The sequence below is a fragment of the Heteronotia binoei genome, chromosome 2 (genome assembly GCF_032191835.1).
Source record: "Heteronotia binoei isolate CCM8104 ecotype False Entrance Well chromosome 2, APGP_CSIRO_Hbin_v1, whole genome shotgun sequence".
In the NCBI taxonomy this organism is placed as follows: Eukaryota; Metazoa; Chordata; class Lepidosauria; order Squamata; family Gekkonidae; genus Heteronotia; species Heteronotia binoei.
In genome coordinates, this window is record NC_083224.1 from 17,954,871 (window position 1) to 17,973,651 (window position 18,781).

Below are 18,781 nucleotides of genomic sequence, written 5' to 3' on the forward strand. Positions count from 1 at the left end.
TTCTCCTGTCCTAAAATTTCTGGCAGCAACTCCGTCACATGCCCCGATCCCCTGTGGGCAGGAGGCCCCCTTACCACAAGACAGGGCATCTTGGGCACGCTCCTGGGCCTGTGCCCTCTGACCTTCCTCTGACGGAGCTCCTTCTGCCTCAGAGAACTCTGCTTCTGCCTTCACGGATCCTCCCCACATCTGGAACAACAGCAAGGGAGAGAGGCAAGAGAAGGATTGGAACAGGTTGAAGAGATGGATCCGGACCCACTGCCAGAGTCCTCATCCCACCACCAGAACTGCTATAGCCACAAGGGCAAGAACCAGGATTGGGTTTTCTTCCCCGCCGAGTGAATTATATAGAGGTAGAAGTATCTAATAAAAGACAGGAACAACAGACTGGAGCATTATAAATAAGAGATGAAAGGAGGACAGAATCCTTTCAAGATGGTAGAGTTTCACTAGAGCTGTTTCAAGCCACTGAAAAGGAGTCCATCAAAATCTTAACAAGAACCAGCTAACAAAATTGGAAACAAAACAATGCCCCACTGACTGGAAAACACTCATTTTACATTCCAATTCCAAATAATGATGTCAAAGACCACTGCATTAATTCCTCATGCAAGTCAAGTAATGCTCAACATTTTACAACAAGGACTATTGTCATATATTGAAAGAGAAATGCCTGATGTTCTACTTGGATTCACAAAAGGAAGAGGCACTTGAGATCATACTGTGAATTTATGTTGGTTAATGGAGCATAGGAGAAAATGTCAGAATAAAAGCAGTTTGTGATTCATAGATTACATCAACGATTTTGACTGCTGGGATCAAGAAACGATATGGATGGTTTGAAAAGAAATGGGTGTGCTGCAACGTCTGATTGTTTTGATGCAAAACTTGAACTCTGGGCTAGAGGCTGCTGTTAGGACAAAATATGGAGAAACAGAATGGTTTCCAATTGGGAAGGGTGCCAGACTAGGATGTATTTTATCTCCCTGCTTCATCACTCTATATGCAGAACATATCATAAGGAAACCTGGATTACATTTAGATGAAGGTGGAGTGAAAATTGGTGGAAGGAACATTAACCATCTGAGATATGCATATGACACCACCAGTACTTCCTCTAAGCTGTGGAGCCTTGTGAGCAAAAATTCTTCTTTGTGAGCTGCTGGCATTAAAGTTGTGATCTCCTGCATAAATTAGTTTGCTCTGGAGCCATCCTTCCTGAGCGAAGACAAAAATGTGTGAGCTGGAGGCGAAGCAACTGTGAGCTAGCTCACACTAACTCAGCTTAGAGGGAACTTTGGACACCACATTACTGGCAGAAAGTAGTGGCAAAGGAAGATAACAGCTGAACATCAGGAAGATAAAAATAATAGCTAGTGGAGAATTACAGAAACTGAAGGTCGATGACGAAGAAATTGGAATTGTTCAAGATTGTTCTGTTCCTTGGTTCCAACATCAATGCAATGAAACTTGAACCATGCTGCACCTCAGCCAACTAAAAAGAAAAAAAATGTTGCTTCTTACCTTCATGCTTGAAGGGAAATGAAGGGGCATCAAAAAGGAATCTCAGTTAATTTCACCATAATTAGAAAAGATTCTCTTATACACTTATCTACTATTTTGACATTTATTGCTTCAAACCTTGTTGCCCCTTAATTGGGATCCATACAGCTGTTGACCCAGTGCACTTGGCTTGTTGTTCCTGTTTTATGGATCATGGTGTCTGTTAATTCTGTAATTATGAGATTATTTAGTTTGGATGTAGTCTGTTTGATGTTTTGTAAGGGGTTTTTTTTAATGTTGTAAGCCATCCAGAGCCCGCTTGTGGGATAGGGCGGGGTATAAATCAAAAATTAAATCAAATTAAATTTGCCTCAAAAAGTCTTCATTGTACTATATGCTGTGCAAATTGTGCCAATTTGATTTTCAGTCCTGTTTATATGTTTGAATGGTTTTCTTCCATCACATTTTATCTGAAGAAGTGAGCTTGCATAGGAAAGGTCATGCCTTGGATAAAATTTGGTTGCTCTTAAAGGTGCCACTGGATTCTAATTTTATCAACCCAAACAGAGACTGTAAACAAGAAACCAGGAGACAGAGACAGGGAAGGACAGCCATGAAGGAGCTAGAATAGATTCTTAAGGGCAAGAACAAGGGTGCCCAAAACTGTGGCACACATTGTGTGGCTCTCAAAGCTCTCACCAGCCCGGTGGCCAGTTTGGAGAAAGTATCTCTTTAAACCACTTCTTCAAGCCAGCTAGAAGCTTGAAGAATGCATTTAAAGTTAAAGTTGCTATCTTTCCACCTCTCTCTCCTTCCTTCTTTCCTTCCTGTCTTGTGGCTCTCAAACATCTGATGTTCACGTCTTCCAGCTCTCAAACATCTGATGTTTATTCTATGAGGCGCTTACGTTAAGCAAGTTTGGCCACCCCAGGGTAAGGATGTGTCACTGGTGACTAGGGTCGAGTTAATTCGTGAATTAGTACTTCCCATTTCTGTGTGGGTGAGAGAAAGCTGGACTAGGAAAAAGCTGGGAGAAAGAAAACTTGATTCTTTGTGGTGTTGGAGGACAGTTTAGCGTTTTTACAGATACTCCCTGGAAGGTAAAATGAGTCAACTGAGGCTATTGTATTTTGGTGATATTATGAGAAAACAGGAGTCACTGGGAAAGACAAAAATTCTAAGGAAAGTGGAAGACAGTGGGAAAAGAGGGCAACCAAACACAGGATGGATTGACTCAGTCAAGGAAGCCAGAGTCTGAAAGACTTGAGCAAGGCTGTTAATGAGATAATATTCATGCGGCTGCCATACAGAAGCAACCTGATGACCATTAATACACACACAGAGAAATAGCTGGCAGGGAGTTTTAGGATAAGGTCATTACTTGAACGGTGTGACTGAAAGCCCCTCACCTGCTGTGCCTGCCTCTTCTCCTCTGCCTGACTCAGGAGGAAACATTCGGCCAGGGCCACTGCCTGGGAACTGGTCTCTGGCCCGCATCCTCTCACCCAGCCCTGCACTTCCTGCGGCAGGATGGCCAGGAACTGCTCCAGGATCACCAGGTCCACCATCTCCTTCTTGGTGCGCCTCTCTGGCTCCAGCCAGTCCTTACAAAGTCCGTGGAGCCGTCTGCAAACCTCTCGGGGCCCATCAGCCTCCTGGTAGCAGAACTGCCGGAAGCATCGGCTGCGTTCATCTGTGGTCACAGAGTCCTGAACCAAGATCTCTTGCACAGCTTTTTTCCAAAATTCAGCACCACTCCCTGCTTGGAGGGGATGGAGACCTTTCTTTGATATCTTCCCAGTTCCAAGCCCTTCGGGGTTCTTCTCTTCCATCATCTTTCTCTTGGGTTGCCTCTGACTCCGGAAAGACACTCTCATTCACTTGGCTGTGAAAAGGCAGAGGGAAAAATATAAAAAAGGCATCACTGTCCCTGGTGAAGTATCACCTGAGGATTATCCCAGTGGATCAGAAGGAGCATCCCTGCAGTTTGCTGATGAAGATTAATGCCCTGTGGTATATTCCATAACAGGCTTTTAAATTTATATCCCTTTGGTCATTCAGGCAACAAAAAAACCAATACTTGCTTTTTAAAAAATCTGCTGTGGCCGTTATGAGCTTGGTTTCTGATTTCTGAGGATTAGTCTGTCTAGTGGGTATATCACAAGGTAAACTGGAGCCAGGACAAAGGAACTGTTAAGGGCTTAACTATTAGAGTCCACCACTCCTTAACTACTAGATAAAGCTGGTGTGCCTGAGGTCAAGAAGGCACCCACCTGCCTGCCTTTCCCCAAACTTAGAAAAACTTAATTATTCAAGAGTTTTTCTACCCAAGCAATAGGGTAGCACTGTACAAAAGGCTTCAGAAAGTTACACGGAATAATTATTGGGGACTAGAGTCTATATCCCTGTGTGTACTTTGCTATAATTTCTATCACACTATGTAATTTTGCATTATTTATTGGGTCATATTAACCATTATGCTTTCCTTCAATAGCGTTTTCCAGATTTCTACAACCCAAATTCTATTTCATAGTTTATTGAAAGTACCATCCTGTTGATTGCATTGAGTCCCATTAAATAGCAGATTCTAATTAACATTGATTCAGGTGGATAAATGTGTTGGTCTGAAGCAGAACAAAGCTTTGAGTCCAGTGACGCCTTTAAGACCAAAAAAGTTTTATTCAAGGTATAAGCTTCCATGTGCAAGCACAGTTGCCCACCTGAATCTATTTTCATGGAGGGCACCACATTAAGGCATAAGGAATGGAACTCCAGCAGCCTTATGAAGAAACCTGCACAGGTACAGACTGACATTTCCTTTCTTACAAAATGCAAAAACCTGGACTAGTCTGAAGAAGCACACTTGCACACAAAAGCTTGAATAAGACTTCATTGTCTTAAAGGCAGTGCTTGATTTAACCTTTGTTTTGTAATTAAACCAAATAAATAAAACATGCCCCCATTCCGAAATGGACCCATCATGGGGATGGGAAGCACTGGCCCAACGGTGTGGTATTTCTGGCAGCCAATCAGCACAATTCCTCCCATTGCGATCACCTCTGCGATACTATGGTGGCTCTTTATTCAACCAGATAAGAGAAGCCATGTTGGATCAGGCCAGTGGCCCATCCAGTCCAACACTCTGTGTCACAGAAGAACATAAGAGAAACCCTGTTGGATCAGGCCAATGGCCCATCCAGTCCAACGCTCTGTGTCACATAAGAACATAAGAGAAGCCCTGTTGGATCAGGCCAATGGCCCATCCAGTCCAACACTCTGTGTCACACAGTGGCAAAAAAACCCAGGTGCCATCAGGAGGTCCATCAGTGGAGCCAGAAGCCCTTCCACTGTTGCCCCTCCCAACCACCAGAATGCAGAGCCCCAGACAGAGAACTTCAACAATATGCTGTGGCTAATAGCCACTGATGGGCCTCTTCTCCATATGCTTATCCAATCCCCTCTTGAAGTTGGCTATGCCTGTAGCTGCCACCACCTCCTGTGGCAGTGAATTCCATATGTTAATCACCGTTTGAATGAAGAAATGCATACTCTGCTCCCTCTCCCCCGCAATGGCACGAAGTGACTTCCAACCAGGCCTGTAGCTTGTGGGGGGCATGCCCCCTGACTTCCTGCTAGGTGCTCCCAACCTTCCTTCTCCCCCTCTTGCCAATGTGTGAGGTGAAAGCTGAGAGGCCGCCCCCTCCCCCACAATTTAAATTGCACAGGAGGGGTAACCAGGAGCAACTGCTGCCCCTCCCACACAATTTAAAGGGCCCACTGAAGGGAGCGCACCCTGCCTTCTCAGCTTTCACCCTGTGGCCTCTTTAGTGGTGGGGGGGGGGGGGGGGTGAGGATGGGAAGGCATCCTGAGTCAGAGGCCCTAAGTCACAGTGGCAGCAGCTAGGGGAGGGGAGCCACTAAGCGTGCCGCAACATTTTTACATGCCCCCCCAACGTTTAAGCGGCCCTGTGGCACAGAGTGGTAAAGCAGCAGCACTGCAGTACTGTGGCCTGAACTCTCTGCTCACGACCTGAGTTCAATCCCAGCGGAAGCTGGACTCAGGTAGCCAGCCCAAGGTTGACTCAGCCTTCCATCCTTCCGAGGTCGGTAAAATGAGTACCCAGCTTGCTGGGGAGAAAGTGTAAAAGACTGGGGAAGGCAATGGCAAACCACCCCGTAAAAAGTCTGCCGTGAAAACGTTGTGAAAGCAACGTCACCCCAGAGTCGGAAACGACTGGTGCTTGCACAGGGGACCTTTCCTTTCCCAACTTTTAAAATCCTGGCTACAGGCCTGCTTCCAACCGATCAATGCACCTGATAAAACCGTACAAAAAACGTTAACAATATGAAACTACTAAGCCATCTATGTCTCGAATAAACCCCATCCACCCTCCAGCAGGGCAGGATGCAAGGACAGGGCTGGCCTGGGGGCACCCCCCATCCCCCCCCCCCCCTTGTCCCCCAAAGGCCACCTAGGGAACAGCCGCCTTGCAAGTCCTGCAGACCACCCCACCCCCGGCAGGCACCTCCAGACCAATACTCCCTCTAAACTGTGCAGTCTTGTGAGCACAAATTCTACTTTGTGAGCTACTGGCATTAAATCTGTAAGCTATTGCATAGATTAGCTCGCTCTGGGGCCATTTTCCCTGAGCTAAGACAAAAACGTGTGAGCAAGAGGCTAAAAAACTGAGCTGGCTCACACTCACTCAGCTTAGGGGGAACAGTGCTCCAGACCACCACCACCACCCCCTGCGCCAGAGTGACAAAGGGAAACCCCGACAGAGAAGAATATCCAGTCTGCAAAGAATCTAAACGCCCCCCACCCTTCCTCCCTCCAAACACGTGGACGAGATTCGAATTTGTGCCTTCGGAGACCGAAAGGATTCACTGGAGAGGGAATCTTCCCGGCCTTTTGCAATTCTGAAGGCACCCTCCCTCCTCTTTCTCCCTCCGCCTCTCCCTTTGTCTGCCTCTCTAGCCGACGGCTCGGCTCTTTTAACCCTTTCACGGCTGCAAAACTACAACAACAACAACGCCAAAAAAATTGTACTGTGTACAATTCTGGTCACCGCACCTCAAAAAGGATATTATAGCATTGGAAAAAGTCCAGAAAAGGGCCACTAGAATGATTCAAGGTTTGGAACACTTTCCCTATGAAGAATGGTTAAAACACTTGGGGCTCTTTAGCTTGGTGAAACGTCTACTGCGGGGTGACATGATGGAGGTTTACAAGATTATGCACGGGATAGAGACGGTAGAGAAAGAAGTCCTTTTCTCCCTTTCTCACAATAGAACTCGCGGGCATTTAATGAAATTGCTGAGCAGTCAGGTTAAAACGGATAAAAGGAAGTACTTCTTCACCCAATGGGTGATTAACATGTGGAATTCACTGCCACAGGACGTGGTAGCGGCTACACGGATAGACAGCTTCAAGAGGGGTTTGGATAAACATAGGGAGCAGAGGTCCATCAGTGGCTATTAGCCACATTATATTACTGGAACTGTCTGGGGCAGTGATGCTCTGTATTCTTGGTGCTGGGGGGGGGGGGCAAAGTGGAAGGGCTTCTAGCCCCATTTGTGAACCTCCTTTTTTTGTGGGGGGGGGGCACTGTGTGACAGAGTGTTGGACTGGATGGGCCATTGGCCTGATCCAACTTGGCTTTTCTTATGTTCTCCCTGCCCTCCCCGTAAAGACCCTCAGTCCGCGGGAGGCTGGGCTTCAGCCGGGTTGCGGTCAGCGATGCCCTCTAATGTAGCTCAATGGGGCTGCTCGGGATTCACAGGGCTGCGCTCCCCGCGGGGAGGGGGAGACGACCCCAGGCTACAAGGGCTCCAGCAGTTTGCAACGCAAGCACCTTCACAAGCACAAAACCACTGCAGCTTAATTTCTCCCGTGTATAAGCTGAGTTTCCGTAGTGTAGTGGTTATCACGTTCGCCTAACACGCGAAAGGTCCCCGGTTCGAAACCGGGCGGAAACACAGTGCAGGTTAATTTTTTAAGCTATGCAGATAAATAAAGGTTTGCTTGTTAGAGAAGCCCTGGCGACTTCAGGAAGCGCAAAATATTGTCTGCAACTTTCAGAAGTTCCCAATATTTCCCCGCTTTGGTCTACTCACCAAGCTGTGCTCTTGAAAAAAACCCTATTGTTACGTTCCGATCAGGTTAAGGGAAAAAAACAAATAACTTGGGTAATTATTATTAAGGGAGGGACGGTGGCTCAGTGGTAGAGCATCTGCTTGGGAAGCAGAAGGTCCCAGGTTCAATCCCTCGCATCTCCAAAAAAGGGTCCAGGCAAGTAGGCATGAAAAACCTCAGCTTGAGACCCTGGAGAGCTGCTGCCAGTCTGAGAAGACAATACTGACTTTGATGGACCGAGGGTCTGATTCAGTATAAGGCAGCTTCATATGTTCATATTTGTTAAGCTCCTGTGTATCTGTGCTTGTGGGTTACAATGGTTGGGTGTGTAAGAAGCTATAGAGATACCTAGGGTTGCCAATCCCCAGGTGGGGACAGGGGGGGTCCCCCAGTTTGGAGGCCCTCTCCCCCCCCTTCAGGGTCAACAGAAAGCAGAGGGGAGGGGAGGGGAGGGGAGGGAAATGTCTGCTGGGCACTCCATTATTCCCTAGAGACCAATTCCCATAGGGTATAATGGAGAATTGATTGTGGGGCTGTTTTTTGAGGTAGAGGGACCAGATGTTCAGCATAGCATCCAGTGCCTCTCCTCAAAACCCCCTCCAAGTTTCAAAAAGATTGGACCGCCGGTCCAATTCTATGAGCCCCCAAAGAAGGTGCCCCTATCTTTCCTTATTTCCAAATGGAGGGAAGGATTTTGAAAGGTGTGCAGTCCATTTAAATGTGATGGCCAGAATTCCCTTTGGAGTTCAATTGTGCTTGTCACAACCTTGCTCCTGGCTTTACCCCCAAAGTATCCTGGCTCCACCTCTCAAAATCCCCAGATATTCTTGAATTGGACCTGGCAACCCTATACCTCACATCCCTCTTTTTGGATTTATATCCCGCCCTCCACTCCGAAGAGTCTCAGAGCGGCTCACAATCTCCTTTACCTTCCTCCCCCCACAACAGACACCCTGTGATGTGGGTGGGGCTGGAGAGGGCTCTCCCAGCAGCTGCCCTTTCAAGGACAACCTCTGCCAGAGCTATGGCTAACCCAAGGCCATTCCAGCAGGTGCAAGTGGAGGAGTGGGGAATCAAACCCGGTTCTCCCAGATAAGAGTCCGCATACTTAACCACCACCAAACTGGCTCTCTTTGAAAAAGCAACAACGGAAATGGTGCTATTCCATTAGCTAGCTGGCTGAATTCCATCAGAGGTGGAAATGGGAGTCCAACCAACTTTTTGAATGGTCTAAGAAGACTTTTGCATGAGCACATTTCTTAAAAATTGGCTGTTAACATGTACTTCAACCCATTTGGAAACTTAAGACTTTTGCACTTCACTATTATGGAACTCATGTTGGCACTTTAAACTGCTGATCTGGAACTGTATTTCTTTGGAGCTGAGATTTGGACTGAGATTTCTTTGGAGCATGTGATTTGTAGTAGATGATGGAATTGTAATTGATATTCCAATATTCCAAAGTCACAGGCTTTATTGTTCACTTAATATAAATTTTATGTAAATTGTACTAGTAATTTTGTTAACATTTTGATTAGTTATTATCCCATGGTTTTTGGCAGGGCCGGATCTCGGGGGCGGGGGGGGTAGAGGAAATGCTGACGCGGGGGGGGGGGGGGGGGAGGCGTCAAATTGGGTATGGAGTCCATTGTATTCTATGGGCCATCAGAATGGGCCCATGAAGGGGGCGTCATTTTTAATTTCCCCCCTCCCCTAAAAAACGTGTAGTCAGCCCCGTGGCGCAGAGTGGTAAAGCTGCAGTACTGCAGTCTGAAGCTCTGCTCACGACCTGAGTTCAATCCCGGCAGAAGCTGGGTTTTCAGGTAGCTGGCTCAAGGTTGACTCAGCCTTCCATCCTCCCGAGGTCAGTAAAATGAGTACCCAGCTTGCTGGGGGGAAAGAGTAGATGACTGGGGAAGGCAATGGCAAACCACCCCATAAAAAAGTCTGCCGTGAAAATGTTGTGAAAGCAACGTCACCCCAGAGTCGGAAACGACTGGTGCTTGCACAGGGGACTACCTTTACCTTTAAAAAAAACCATGTAGATCCGGTCCTGGTTTTTGGTCCTACTCGTTGCTAACCTGGATCTCCTTGGTTTGGATTCTGTAAATTAGGCAGATAATGAAAAGAATCACAGGAAAAGGTGGGGGGAAGTATTTGTGCAGTTCCTGCTTTGTGCCGGGGTTGGACTAGATGACCAAGGAGGTCCTTTCCAACTCTATGATTCCATGATTCTAACACACCACACTGACTTCTCAGGGGTGGCTGCTGTTGAACAGTATCAAGCAGCCAGTCTTAGGTGCTTTGTTTTTAGTTTTTTTTAAAAAAGGGAAAAACTTTAAACAGATATAAAATTGTGACCACTCTCTCTGCTAATCTGATTTGCATAAAATTTTGATTCTGTTGGTAAAATTAATTTTAAACTGATGTTGCTCAATCGCACAGTCAAGTCCGACTCTTTGAGACCCCATGGACAAAGTCACGCCAGGCCCTCCTGTCTTCCACCATCCTCGGAAGTCCACTTAAATTTATGTTAGTTACATCAGTAACGCTGTCCAGCCATCTCATCTTTTGCCGTCCCCTTCTTCTTTTGCCTTCTGTCTTTCCCAGCATCAGGGTCTTCTCCAAGGAGTCATTACTTTGTCTTCATTTATTTATTTGATTTGATTTATATCCTGTCCTCCCCGCCAAAGCAGGCTCAGGGCGGCTCACAACATAAAACCACAACAAAACAGTTAAAATAAATACACATTATAAGTTACACATTCAATTAAAACAGTCACAATAATTAAAACAATTGGTGCTATTCTCTTTGATGTTATGTTTTAGTTTTCAGTGGCGACGGTATTTCCTCAGTTTCCCTACGACACAAGCTCAACAGTTGAAAGGCAACTGGAAGAGAGTGGTCTTACAGGCCTTGTGGAACTGAACAAGGTTCCGCAAGGCCCTTACTTCCTCTGGTAACTGATTCCACCAGTAAGGGGCTGCGATCTAAAAGGCTCTTTCTTAAGTGGTCTTTAATTTGGCCTCCTTCAGCCCAGGGATTACTAATAGATTTTGAGATCCAGATCCAAGTACCCTCTGGGGAACGTGTGGGGAGACGGTCCCTAAGGTCTTAATTGGTGTCTTGTTTGATCTAGAACCACTAACTCACCAACTTGTTAATTGCCCATTCAGCTATATGGCTCAACCTATTGTTTCAATTTAAAACTTTTTTTGGCATCAGTTTATTGCATATTTAGTTTCACCCATTCATGTGTCATAGCTTCCTCTACACTTGCATAGACCTGATTTGAATTTTGTAGTGACTCATTTTTAAGCATTCCAATCTTCACTTCTAATCTGTTTATATCTACAGCACTAATCATGAGCCATTCATGGAATATTAGGTCTTTGAATGTTAGAGGCCTTCATAATCCTATTAAATGAAAGAATCCTGAATAATTTGGCCAAATTACACTCTGACATTATATTACTTCAATAAACATACTTTAGAAACCCAATATCAAAGTCATTGAAGGCTGCTTGGATACAAAGCCAATTTCATGTAAAATGTAGTTTGAAATCTCGAGACGGTTCTATTCTTTTAGCTAAAACAGGGGTGTCAAGCAGTTTGGGGGTCGAATCAGGCCCCTGGAGGGCTCCTATCAGGCCCCTGAGCAACTGGCTGTCATCTGCTTCCTTCTCCCTATATCTTGCTTCCTTCTGCATAACAGCTTGCTTTGCAAGGCTTGCTCAATCGCACAGCAGAGCTACTGAGCCAAGGCTCTAGTTTCTCCATTGGCTGAGGTTTCCCCCCCCAGTCCCCTGGGGAAGGAAGGAAGGAAAGAGCCAGAGCTTCCTTTGTACAGTTCCCTGGATCCCATGGGAGAAATACAAAGAAAGCATCCTTAAGACCAATGAGTGCTAATGTTTTAAGCATGTTTTAAGTTTTAAAAAATATATATATTTGTGTTTGTGTTCTTTATAAAATTTATATTTCTGCTACCTAATCTTAAATAGGTATACACATGGCCCGAACTGACATGGCCTGGCCCCTCAAGGTCTCATTTATGTCAGATCCAGCCCCTATAGCAAATGAGTCAGACACCCCTGATCTAAAAAGTTCCAATTTAATCACCAAGCAACCAAAATTGATCCTCAAGGGAGACTTATTTTTATCAAAGGCATTCTGGATCAACAAAAAATCACTGTAGCCTCAATAGATGCTCTAAACACCAATCAATTAGGCCGTTTCCCCACAGAGCTTACCGCGGAGTGACGTCCCTCTTCACCGCGCAGCATCTGCGCGGATTTCCCACCAACTGCTCCACATAACCAGGAAGAGCTGCGGCTTTTGCGTCGCTAAAGTAAACTGGTTTTTAGCGGTTTACATCTGCGACGCAAAAGGTCCGGCACTTCCTGGTTCTGCGGAGCAGTTGGTGGGAAATTCTCGCAGACGCTGCGCGGTGAAGAGGGACGTCGCTCCGCGGTAAGCTCTGTGGGAAAACGGCCTTAGTCTTTTTGGAGGAGGTGCTTAGTGCCCTGCAGGACTTCCAGGAAGCAGAAGTGATCACTGGTGGTGACTTTAATCACATTGTTGACCATAATTTGGATTGCTCCCACCCTTTACCTCGACATCATCAGAAAAACAAACAACACACAAAACTAGCTGCACTTTTTGAGAATTTTAATTCAACAGACACATGCAGACAATTACACAAGCTGGACAGAGACTACCCTTTCTACTTCCTGAGATTTAATGTCTACACTAGTATAGATTTCATTCTTGTTTCCACCTCCTTCATTAATTTGGCTACCAGATCTGATATCAGTTCCATGGTGCGGTCAGATCACACTTGGGTGAGCTGTTCACTGAATCTTCTCCAGCCCAAAGTCTCCTAAAGAACGGTCACTAAACACATCCCCGTTATACAATGAAGAATGTACATAAGAAACTCAGACACAAAATTCTGTACATGTTTGGAACAACTTACGTCTGTATACAGCTCTATTCTGGAATAAATGTCCATAAATTAAAGGTACATTTTCACCTTACAGATACACACCTAACCAACACACTCAAGATTGGTACAGCACAGACACTGACTCCATATTTTGATGCAGTAATTCAGAGAATGAGACGTATCAGATACCGTAAGGCTGTTCATTCTTTAAGTACGTTTGTACACTGAGTAAAAAATAATATTGTTTGGTTTGCCTATATTCTTTCTAAAGTTTATATCTCTGGTACCTGGCAACACATTGTACGGCACACATGGCCTGCCCCAACAAAGTGACATTTCTGTCAGATTGTTGTAACAAATTAGTTCAACACCAATAGGCTAAGAAGTTACATGGTCTTTCCTTGTGTGGGTTCTCAGATGTTGTTGAAGATTACCACACTGACTGAACCTCTTTCTATTCGGAATTTTTCTGACCTTTGTGTATTCCTTGATGCTCCAGAAGATGGCCACTCTGACTGAATCTGTTCCCTCTTTCCGAGCATTCATAACACTTCTCCCCTGTGTGGGTTTTTAGATGTTTCTGAAGACCACCACTCCGACTGAATCTCTTCTGACACTCTGGGCATTCAAAAGGCTTCTCCCCTGTGTGGGTTCTTTGATGCTGTTGAAGATGGCTACTCTGACTGAATCTCTTCCCACACTGTGAGCATTCAAAAGGCTTCTCCCCTGTGTGGGTTCTTAGATGACTTTGAAGATTGCCACTGTGACTGAATCTCTTCCCACACTGTGAGCATTCAAAAGGCTTCTCCCCTGTGTGGGTTCTTACATGTTTTTCAAGACTGCTACTGTAACTGAATCTCTTCCCACACTCTGAGCATTCAAAAGGCTTCTCCCCTGTGTGGGTTCTTAGATGTTTTATAAGACTGCTACTATCACTGAAACTCTTCCCACACTCTGAGCATTCAAAAGGCTTCTCCTCTATGTGGGTCCCTAGATGACTTTGAAGATGGCCACTGCGACTGAATTGCTTCCCACACTTTGAGCATTCAAAAGGCTTCTCCCCTGTGTGGGTTTTTTGATGCTGTTGAAGATGGCTACTCTGACTGAATCTCTTCCCACACTGTGAGCATTCAAAAGGCTTCTCCCCTGTGTGGGTTCGTAGATGACTCTGAAGATTGCCACTACGACTGTATCTCTTCCCACATGAGCATTCAAAAGGCTTGTCCCCTGTGTGGGTTTTTAGATGACTTTGAAGATCGCTACTACGACTGAAACTTTTCCCACACTCTGAGCATTCAAAAGGCTTCTCCCCTGTGTGGGTTCTTTGATGCTGTTGGAGATGGCCACTGCGGCTGAACCTCTTCCCACACCCTGAGCATTCAAAAGGTTTCCACCCTGTGTGGGTTCTTTGATGCTGTTGAAGAGTGCTATTGTGACTGAATTTCCTCCCACACTCTGAGCATTTGAAAGGCTTCTCCCCTGTGTGGGTTCTTTGATGCAGTTGAAGACTGCCACTCCGACTGAATCTCTTCCCACACTCTGGACATTCAAAAGGCTTCTCCCCTGTGTGGGTTATTTGATGCTGCTGAAGATGGCCACTCCGACTGAATCTCTTCCCACATTCTGAACATTCAAAAGGCTTCTCCCCTGTGTGGGTCCTTAGATGACTTTGAAGATTGCCACTTTGGCTGAATCTCTTCCCACACCGTGAGCATTCAAAAGGCTTCCACCCTGTGTGGGTTCTTTGATGCTCTTGAAGAGTGCTATTGTGACCAAATTTCCTCCCACACTCTGAGCATTTGAAACGCTTCTCCCCTGTGTGGGTTCTTTGATGCAGTTGAAGACGGCCACTCCGACTGAATCTCTTCCCACACTCTGGGCATTCAAAAAGCTTCTCCCCTGTGTGGGTTCTTTGATGCAGTTGAAGACTGCCACTCCAACTGAATCTCTTCCCACACTCTGGGCATTCAAAAGGCTTCTCCCCTGTGTGGGTTCTTTGATGCTGTTCAAGATGGCCACTCCAACTGAATCTCTTCCCACATTCTGAGCATTCAAAAGGCTTCTCCCCCGTGTGGGTTCGTAGATGACTTTGAAGAGCATGATTTTGGCTGAATCTCTTCCTACACTCTGAGCATTCAAAAGGCTTCTCTCCTGTGTGGCTTCTTAGATGACTTTGAAGATTGCCACTGTGACTGAACCTCTTCCCACACTCTGAGCATTCAAAAGGCTTCTCTGCTGTGTGGTTTCTTTGATGCTGTTTAAGAAGGAAACTCTGACTGAATCTCTTCACATTCTCCGAGCCTTCAAAAGGTTTCTCTCCTGTGTGGATCCTTTGGTGTACAAAGAGCTGTGATTTATATCTGAAGTATTTTCCACACCGATAGCATTTACATGCCTTCGTTATACTATGTTTTGAAAAATTTATATTACCTTTTTTGCTATTCAAGAAAATCATTCCTTGCTCTGAACAGATAAAGGGTTTCTCTCCTGAATGAACTCTTCGGTGTTGAATAAAGTCTGATTTCTTTGAGAAGCTCTTGCCACCGTCTGAGCAGCTATGAGTTTTCTTTCCTCTATGTGTTCTGAGTTGTCTAAGGAACTCTGCTCTGGAAATCATGGCCTTTCCACGCTTCAGGCATTGATGGGTCTTTTTTCCACTGTGCATTCCGGAATGGACATTATATTGCATCTGATCTGAGAAGTTCATTCCACACTCCAAGCACTTGTATTTTCCCTCCAACATGGGAATTACTTCTTGGAAATTCCCCCTTTGGCAAGGAACAGATGTGTCCCTCTTCTTCACCCTGCGCCTGACTTTCTGCCTCTGAGGCTTGCTATGAATCCTGACATTTCTTCTCACATCTTCATTCTTGACTTTGTCTGGCGATAGATGATGCAGTTCCTCATCCTCCTCATTCCTCTGATCATCTACTGCTGGAATAAAGAGAGAGAGAGATCTCCTGTTAGAATCCACACAAGGAGGTCTGATGCAGTCCTGAAGTTTTATCCATGCTCCAAATATTTCAGTGCTTTCCTCCTGTTTTACAGTGAAGTTTACAATAATATGAACTTTGAAAGTACATTAAGCTTCCTGCAACAGAGGCACTTAATTGAGACTCTTATCATTTTTACGGCTCCCCACCTTTGTGACTTCTTTTATGTGAAGTAAAGGCTGTTTTATGATGGCAGCTGTTTCTGTACTGCAAGCACTTATACAATTGCTCCCCCAAGGGAATTAGCGTCTACGAAATGACATTTATTCTCTGACTGAAGGTCTTTGCAAATGCCACACTTCTCTCCCCTTTTCTCTGCAATGGATTCTTTGGTTCACATGGAGGCCTTTGTTCTTTCTTTTGTTGTTTGACCTTCCTTCATGGACTGGGGTTTCAGGGAGGACCCCTCTTTGGCAAGGAATGGGCTTATCCCTCCTCTTACCTGCATGGCTTTCCTTCTGCCTCTGTGGTCCATTTCCAAAGTTTTCTTCAGCATCTTCAATCTTGACTTTTTCCAAAGAGAAATCCTGAAATTCCCCAGCTGCCTCCTCTACATCTGCTGCTGGAATAAGGAAAGAGTTTCAATCAGCACCCATGCAAGAAGCCAAGCCATCAGTCAGGCACTCCTCACTCCTGGGTCTCCATTTCTTTTATAAGATCTTCTTTCCGTCCAAGGTGAGCTACTGATCACACCTCATTTCTACCTGGGCCTTCGGTAGAGCTGTTTTTATATTCTGCCCATCCCTCCTCTCCCCAAACATATTTTAAGGCAGAAGGTGGGAAAGAGTGATTTCCTCCACTGCTCCCATTTGACTTGCCGTGCAGCTCTTTCGACTCTCTGTTCTTGAAGATTAAATACAAGTTATCATGAAATCCAGTCCTGCAACTGCACTGAGAGTTTCCTTCCAGTTGTGAAGAGAGCCAGCTGCATAACAATCCCTGGGTTAGGAGAGCAGGCATGCAGCCAGCCAACCCCCAGGGGCTTTGCCACACCCCCAGCAGCCTTCACTAACCCCTGGAGAAGCCCGTGCCACCATTTCTCCACTTCTTATGTCATTTTGGGCAGCGGGTGGCTTGCTGGCCTTTTGACTGTGGAGGGGGGGGCGGCCCAGGAAAGCAAGGCCTGCTTGGGCTGGCTGGATCTCTAGCCAGCCCAAGCAGGCCTCACTCACCCGGGGCTCTCCTTTCTTGCACTGGGTTGCTTTGGCTGGGGGGGGGGAGCAGCATAGTCTGATAAGTTATGCTAATGAGCTCCACCACTTATTTTTCTACAAAACGACCCTTGAGCACAGGGGTGTCATTATTGTCAACCCTCTTCCCTGGGGAGGGGGTAGACAATGCCAGCCGGCTTTAGAGAAACCTGGGCACCAGAGAGCGCTGAGTGGACAGGTATACCTGGCTTTTCTCTGTCTGTATGTTTTTCTGTGGGAGACGCTTTCCTGCCTCAAGGGATTGGAAGGGACTTAACCTTCGGGAAGTTGTGAAGAAGTCTGGTTCACTCAAAATGGATTCTGTCTCAGAAAGATTGGTCAGGATGTTTGTGGCCTGCTTGTTCATTTTTCTCTAGAGATTCAACTGAGTAGCTGGGAAGAAGAGTGCAGTGAACTTGCACAAAAGTCATAACATTAGCTGTGACTCTTTTTTTCTGCACGCTTATCTAATTGGTACATTCCATTCAATTAGCCGCCTGGACAGGGTGCAATAGTTGGCTGCAGACAACAGTAGCACTCTCTCTTATGCTCAGAGACGAGAAGATCATATGGTCAACCATTCGCTAACATATTTGATCACAGAAACTTGCTTGCAGCCCTGATTGGTGCAAAGGCCTAGTAAAATGTGAGACTCCTAGCAATAAAGGTAACATCTCAAACCTTATTCTTTAGCCTGGAAGGTGCCTACACACTGCAATGGCACCTTCCAGGCTAAAGAATAGGGCTTGCTAGGAGTCTCACATTTTACTAGGCCTTTGCACCAATCAGGGCTGCAAGCACCTCGACTTTGGCAGCTGCCACCAGCCCTCTGTGCTTCCCCCTCTAGTATGGAGCCAAAGGATCAACTCCAGACCTCACCGGGAATGATAAAGAATTCCTCCCTGCAAGGTAAACTCATATCAGGAATTCACAAGAGTTAAGTTTCAGTGGTAGGTGGTCTTGCCAGTCTAAGGCACTAGAGCCAGTTAGGTGTAGTGGTTAAGTGCACAGGCTCTTATCTGGGAGAACTGGGTTTGATTCCCCACTCCTCCACATACACCCACTGATGTGACCTTGGGTCAGCCACAAGTTCTCTCAGGGCTGTTCTGCTCAAGAGCAATTCTGGGAGAGCTCTCTCAGCCCCGCCTACCTCACAGGGTGTCTGTTGCAGGGAGGGGAAGGGAAAGGAGATTTGGAAGCTGCTCTGAGACTCCTTTGGCTAGAGATAGGTGGAGTATAAATCTAATCTCTTCTTTTCTTCTTCTTCTTCGAGAATGGTATTGCAAGCTGCAGTGACAAATAACCAGTTATGAATTTGAAAAGGTATTTTTATTTAGGAGCAGATAATGCTTAAATACTTTAAGAACAGTTCAGTGAGAGGAGAAAATAAGAAAGCTAAATATTAAGGTGCTAGCTAAAATGCTGCAAAGACAATGGTTCACAAAATACAAGATGTTACCCTTCCAGTTGCAGGGTTCAAGACAACTCATCTCCAGAGTTCAGTGAACCAGTGTTAAGTTCCCAAATAGTTGAGGTGCCTGCAGGTGGACCCATCGGTTTGTAAATTGGTTGCCTGCTACCTTGAACCCAAAGGTTACCAGCTGGGTCTGGGTTGGTGACCTTTGTGACAGAAGGAGTTGTTCACCTAACTCTTGGGGAGATGGGAGGTTGCAGCAGCGCTTTCTCTAAACTGTGGATTAACTAATTCTGCTTCAACTGAAAACTTGTTTCTGAGTTTATTGGACTATTGAATCTCTTCAACAGCGCACAATCCCACTTTTATGGGGTGAGGATTGATCCACCTCACAGCAGCAGAGGCTGTTGTCTGGTTTGGCTTAAACCAGTTCCCCCTGGGTTGCAGTGTTAACCGCTATTAACTGGTAGGACTACTTGCTGCAGAACACCCCTGCAAGGAAGAACAGCTCCAAAGAAAGCATTCAGACCCATCTCCAACTAATAGGAAGGCCTGAAGGCATCCATGTGAAGAATGAAGGAAAGGGGTGATGTGCCTTT

At 45.8% G+C, this 18,781-nt stretch overlaps 1 protein-coding gene and 1 non-coding gene across 2 annotated transcripts; one reads left to right on the forward strand and one right to left on the reverse strand.

Moving 5' to 3' along the window:
• The first annotated feature begins 7,409 nt into the window (after positions 1-7,409).
• Positions 7,410-7,482, forward strand: TRNAV-AAC (transfer RNA valine (anticodon AAC)). The gene has a single exon. It is a non-coding gene; the product is annotated as a tRNA-Val (tRNA).
• A 5,557-nt stretch (positions 7,483-13,039) lies between these two features.
• LOC132567246 (zinc finger protein 883-like) lies at positions 13,040-15,250 on the reverse strand. Its single transcript, XM_060232933.1, has 2 exons — positions 14,402-15,250; positions 13,040-14,254 (listed from the first exon to the last, which is right to left on the reverse strand). The coding sequence occupies exons 1-2, from the start codon at positions 15,248-15,250 to the stop codon at positions 13,040-13,042; spliced, it is 2,064 nt and encodes a 687-aa protein (XP_060088916.1).
• Between the last annotated feature and the right edge of the window lie 3,531 nt (positions 15,251-18,781).

Excerpts from the sequence above, each read along its gene's own strand:
- LOC132567246 (XM_060232933.1), bottom strand. The coding sequence starts at position 15,250 with ATGCACAGTGGAAAAAAGACCCATCAATGCCTGAAGCGTGGAAAGGCC. Across the intron at positions 14,255-14,401 it reads TGCATCAAAGAACCCACACA|AGTCATCTAAGGACCCACAC; the intron begins GGGGAGAAGCGT and ends GGCAATCTTCAA.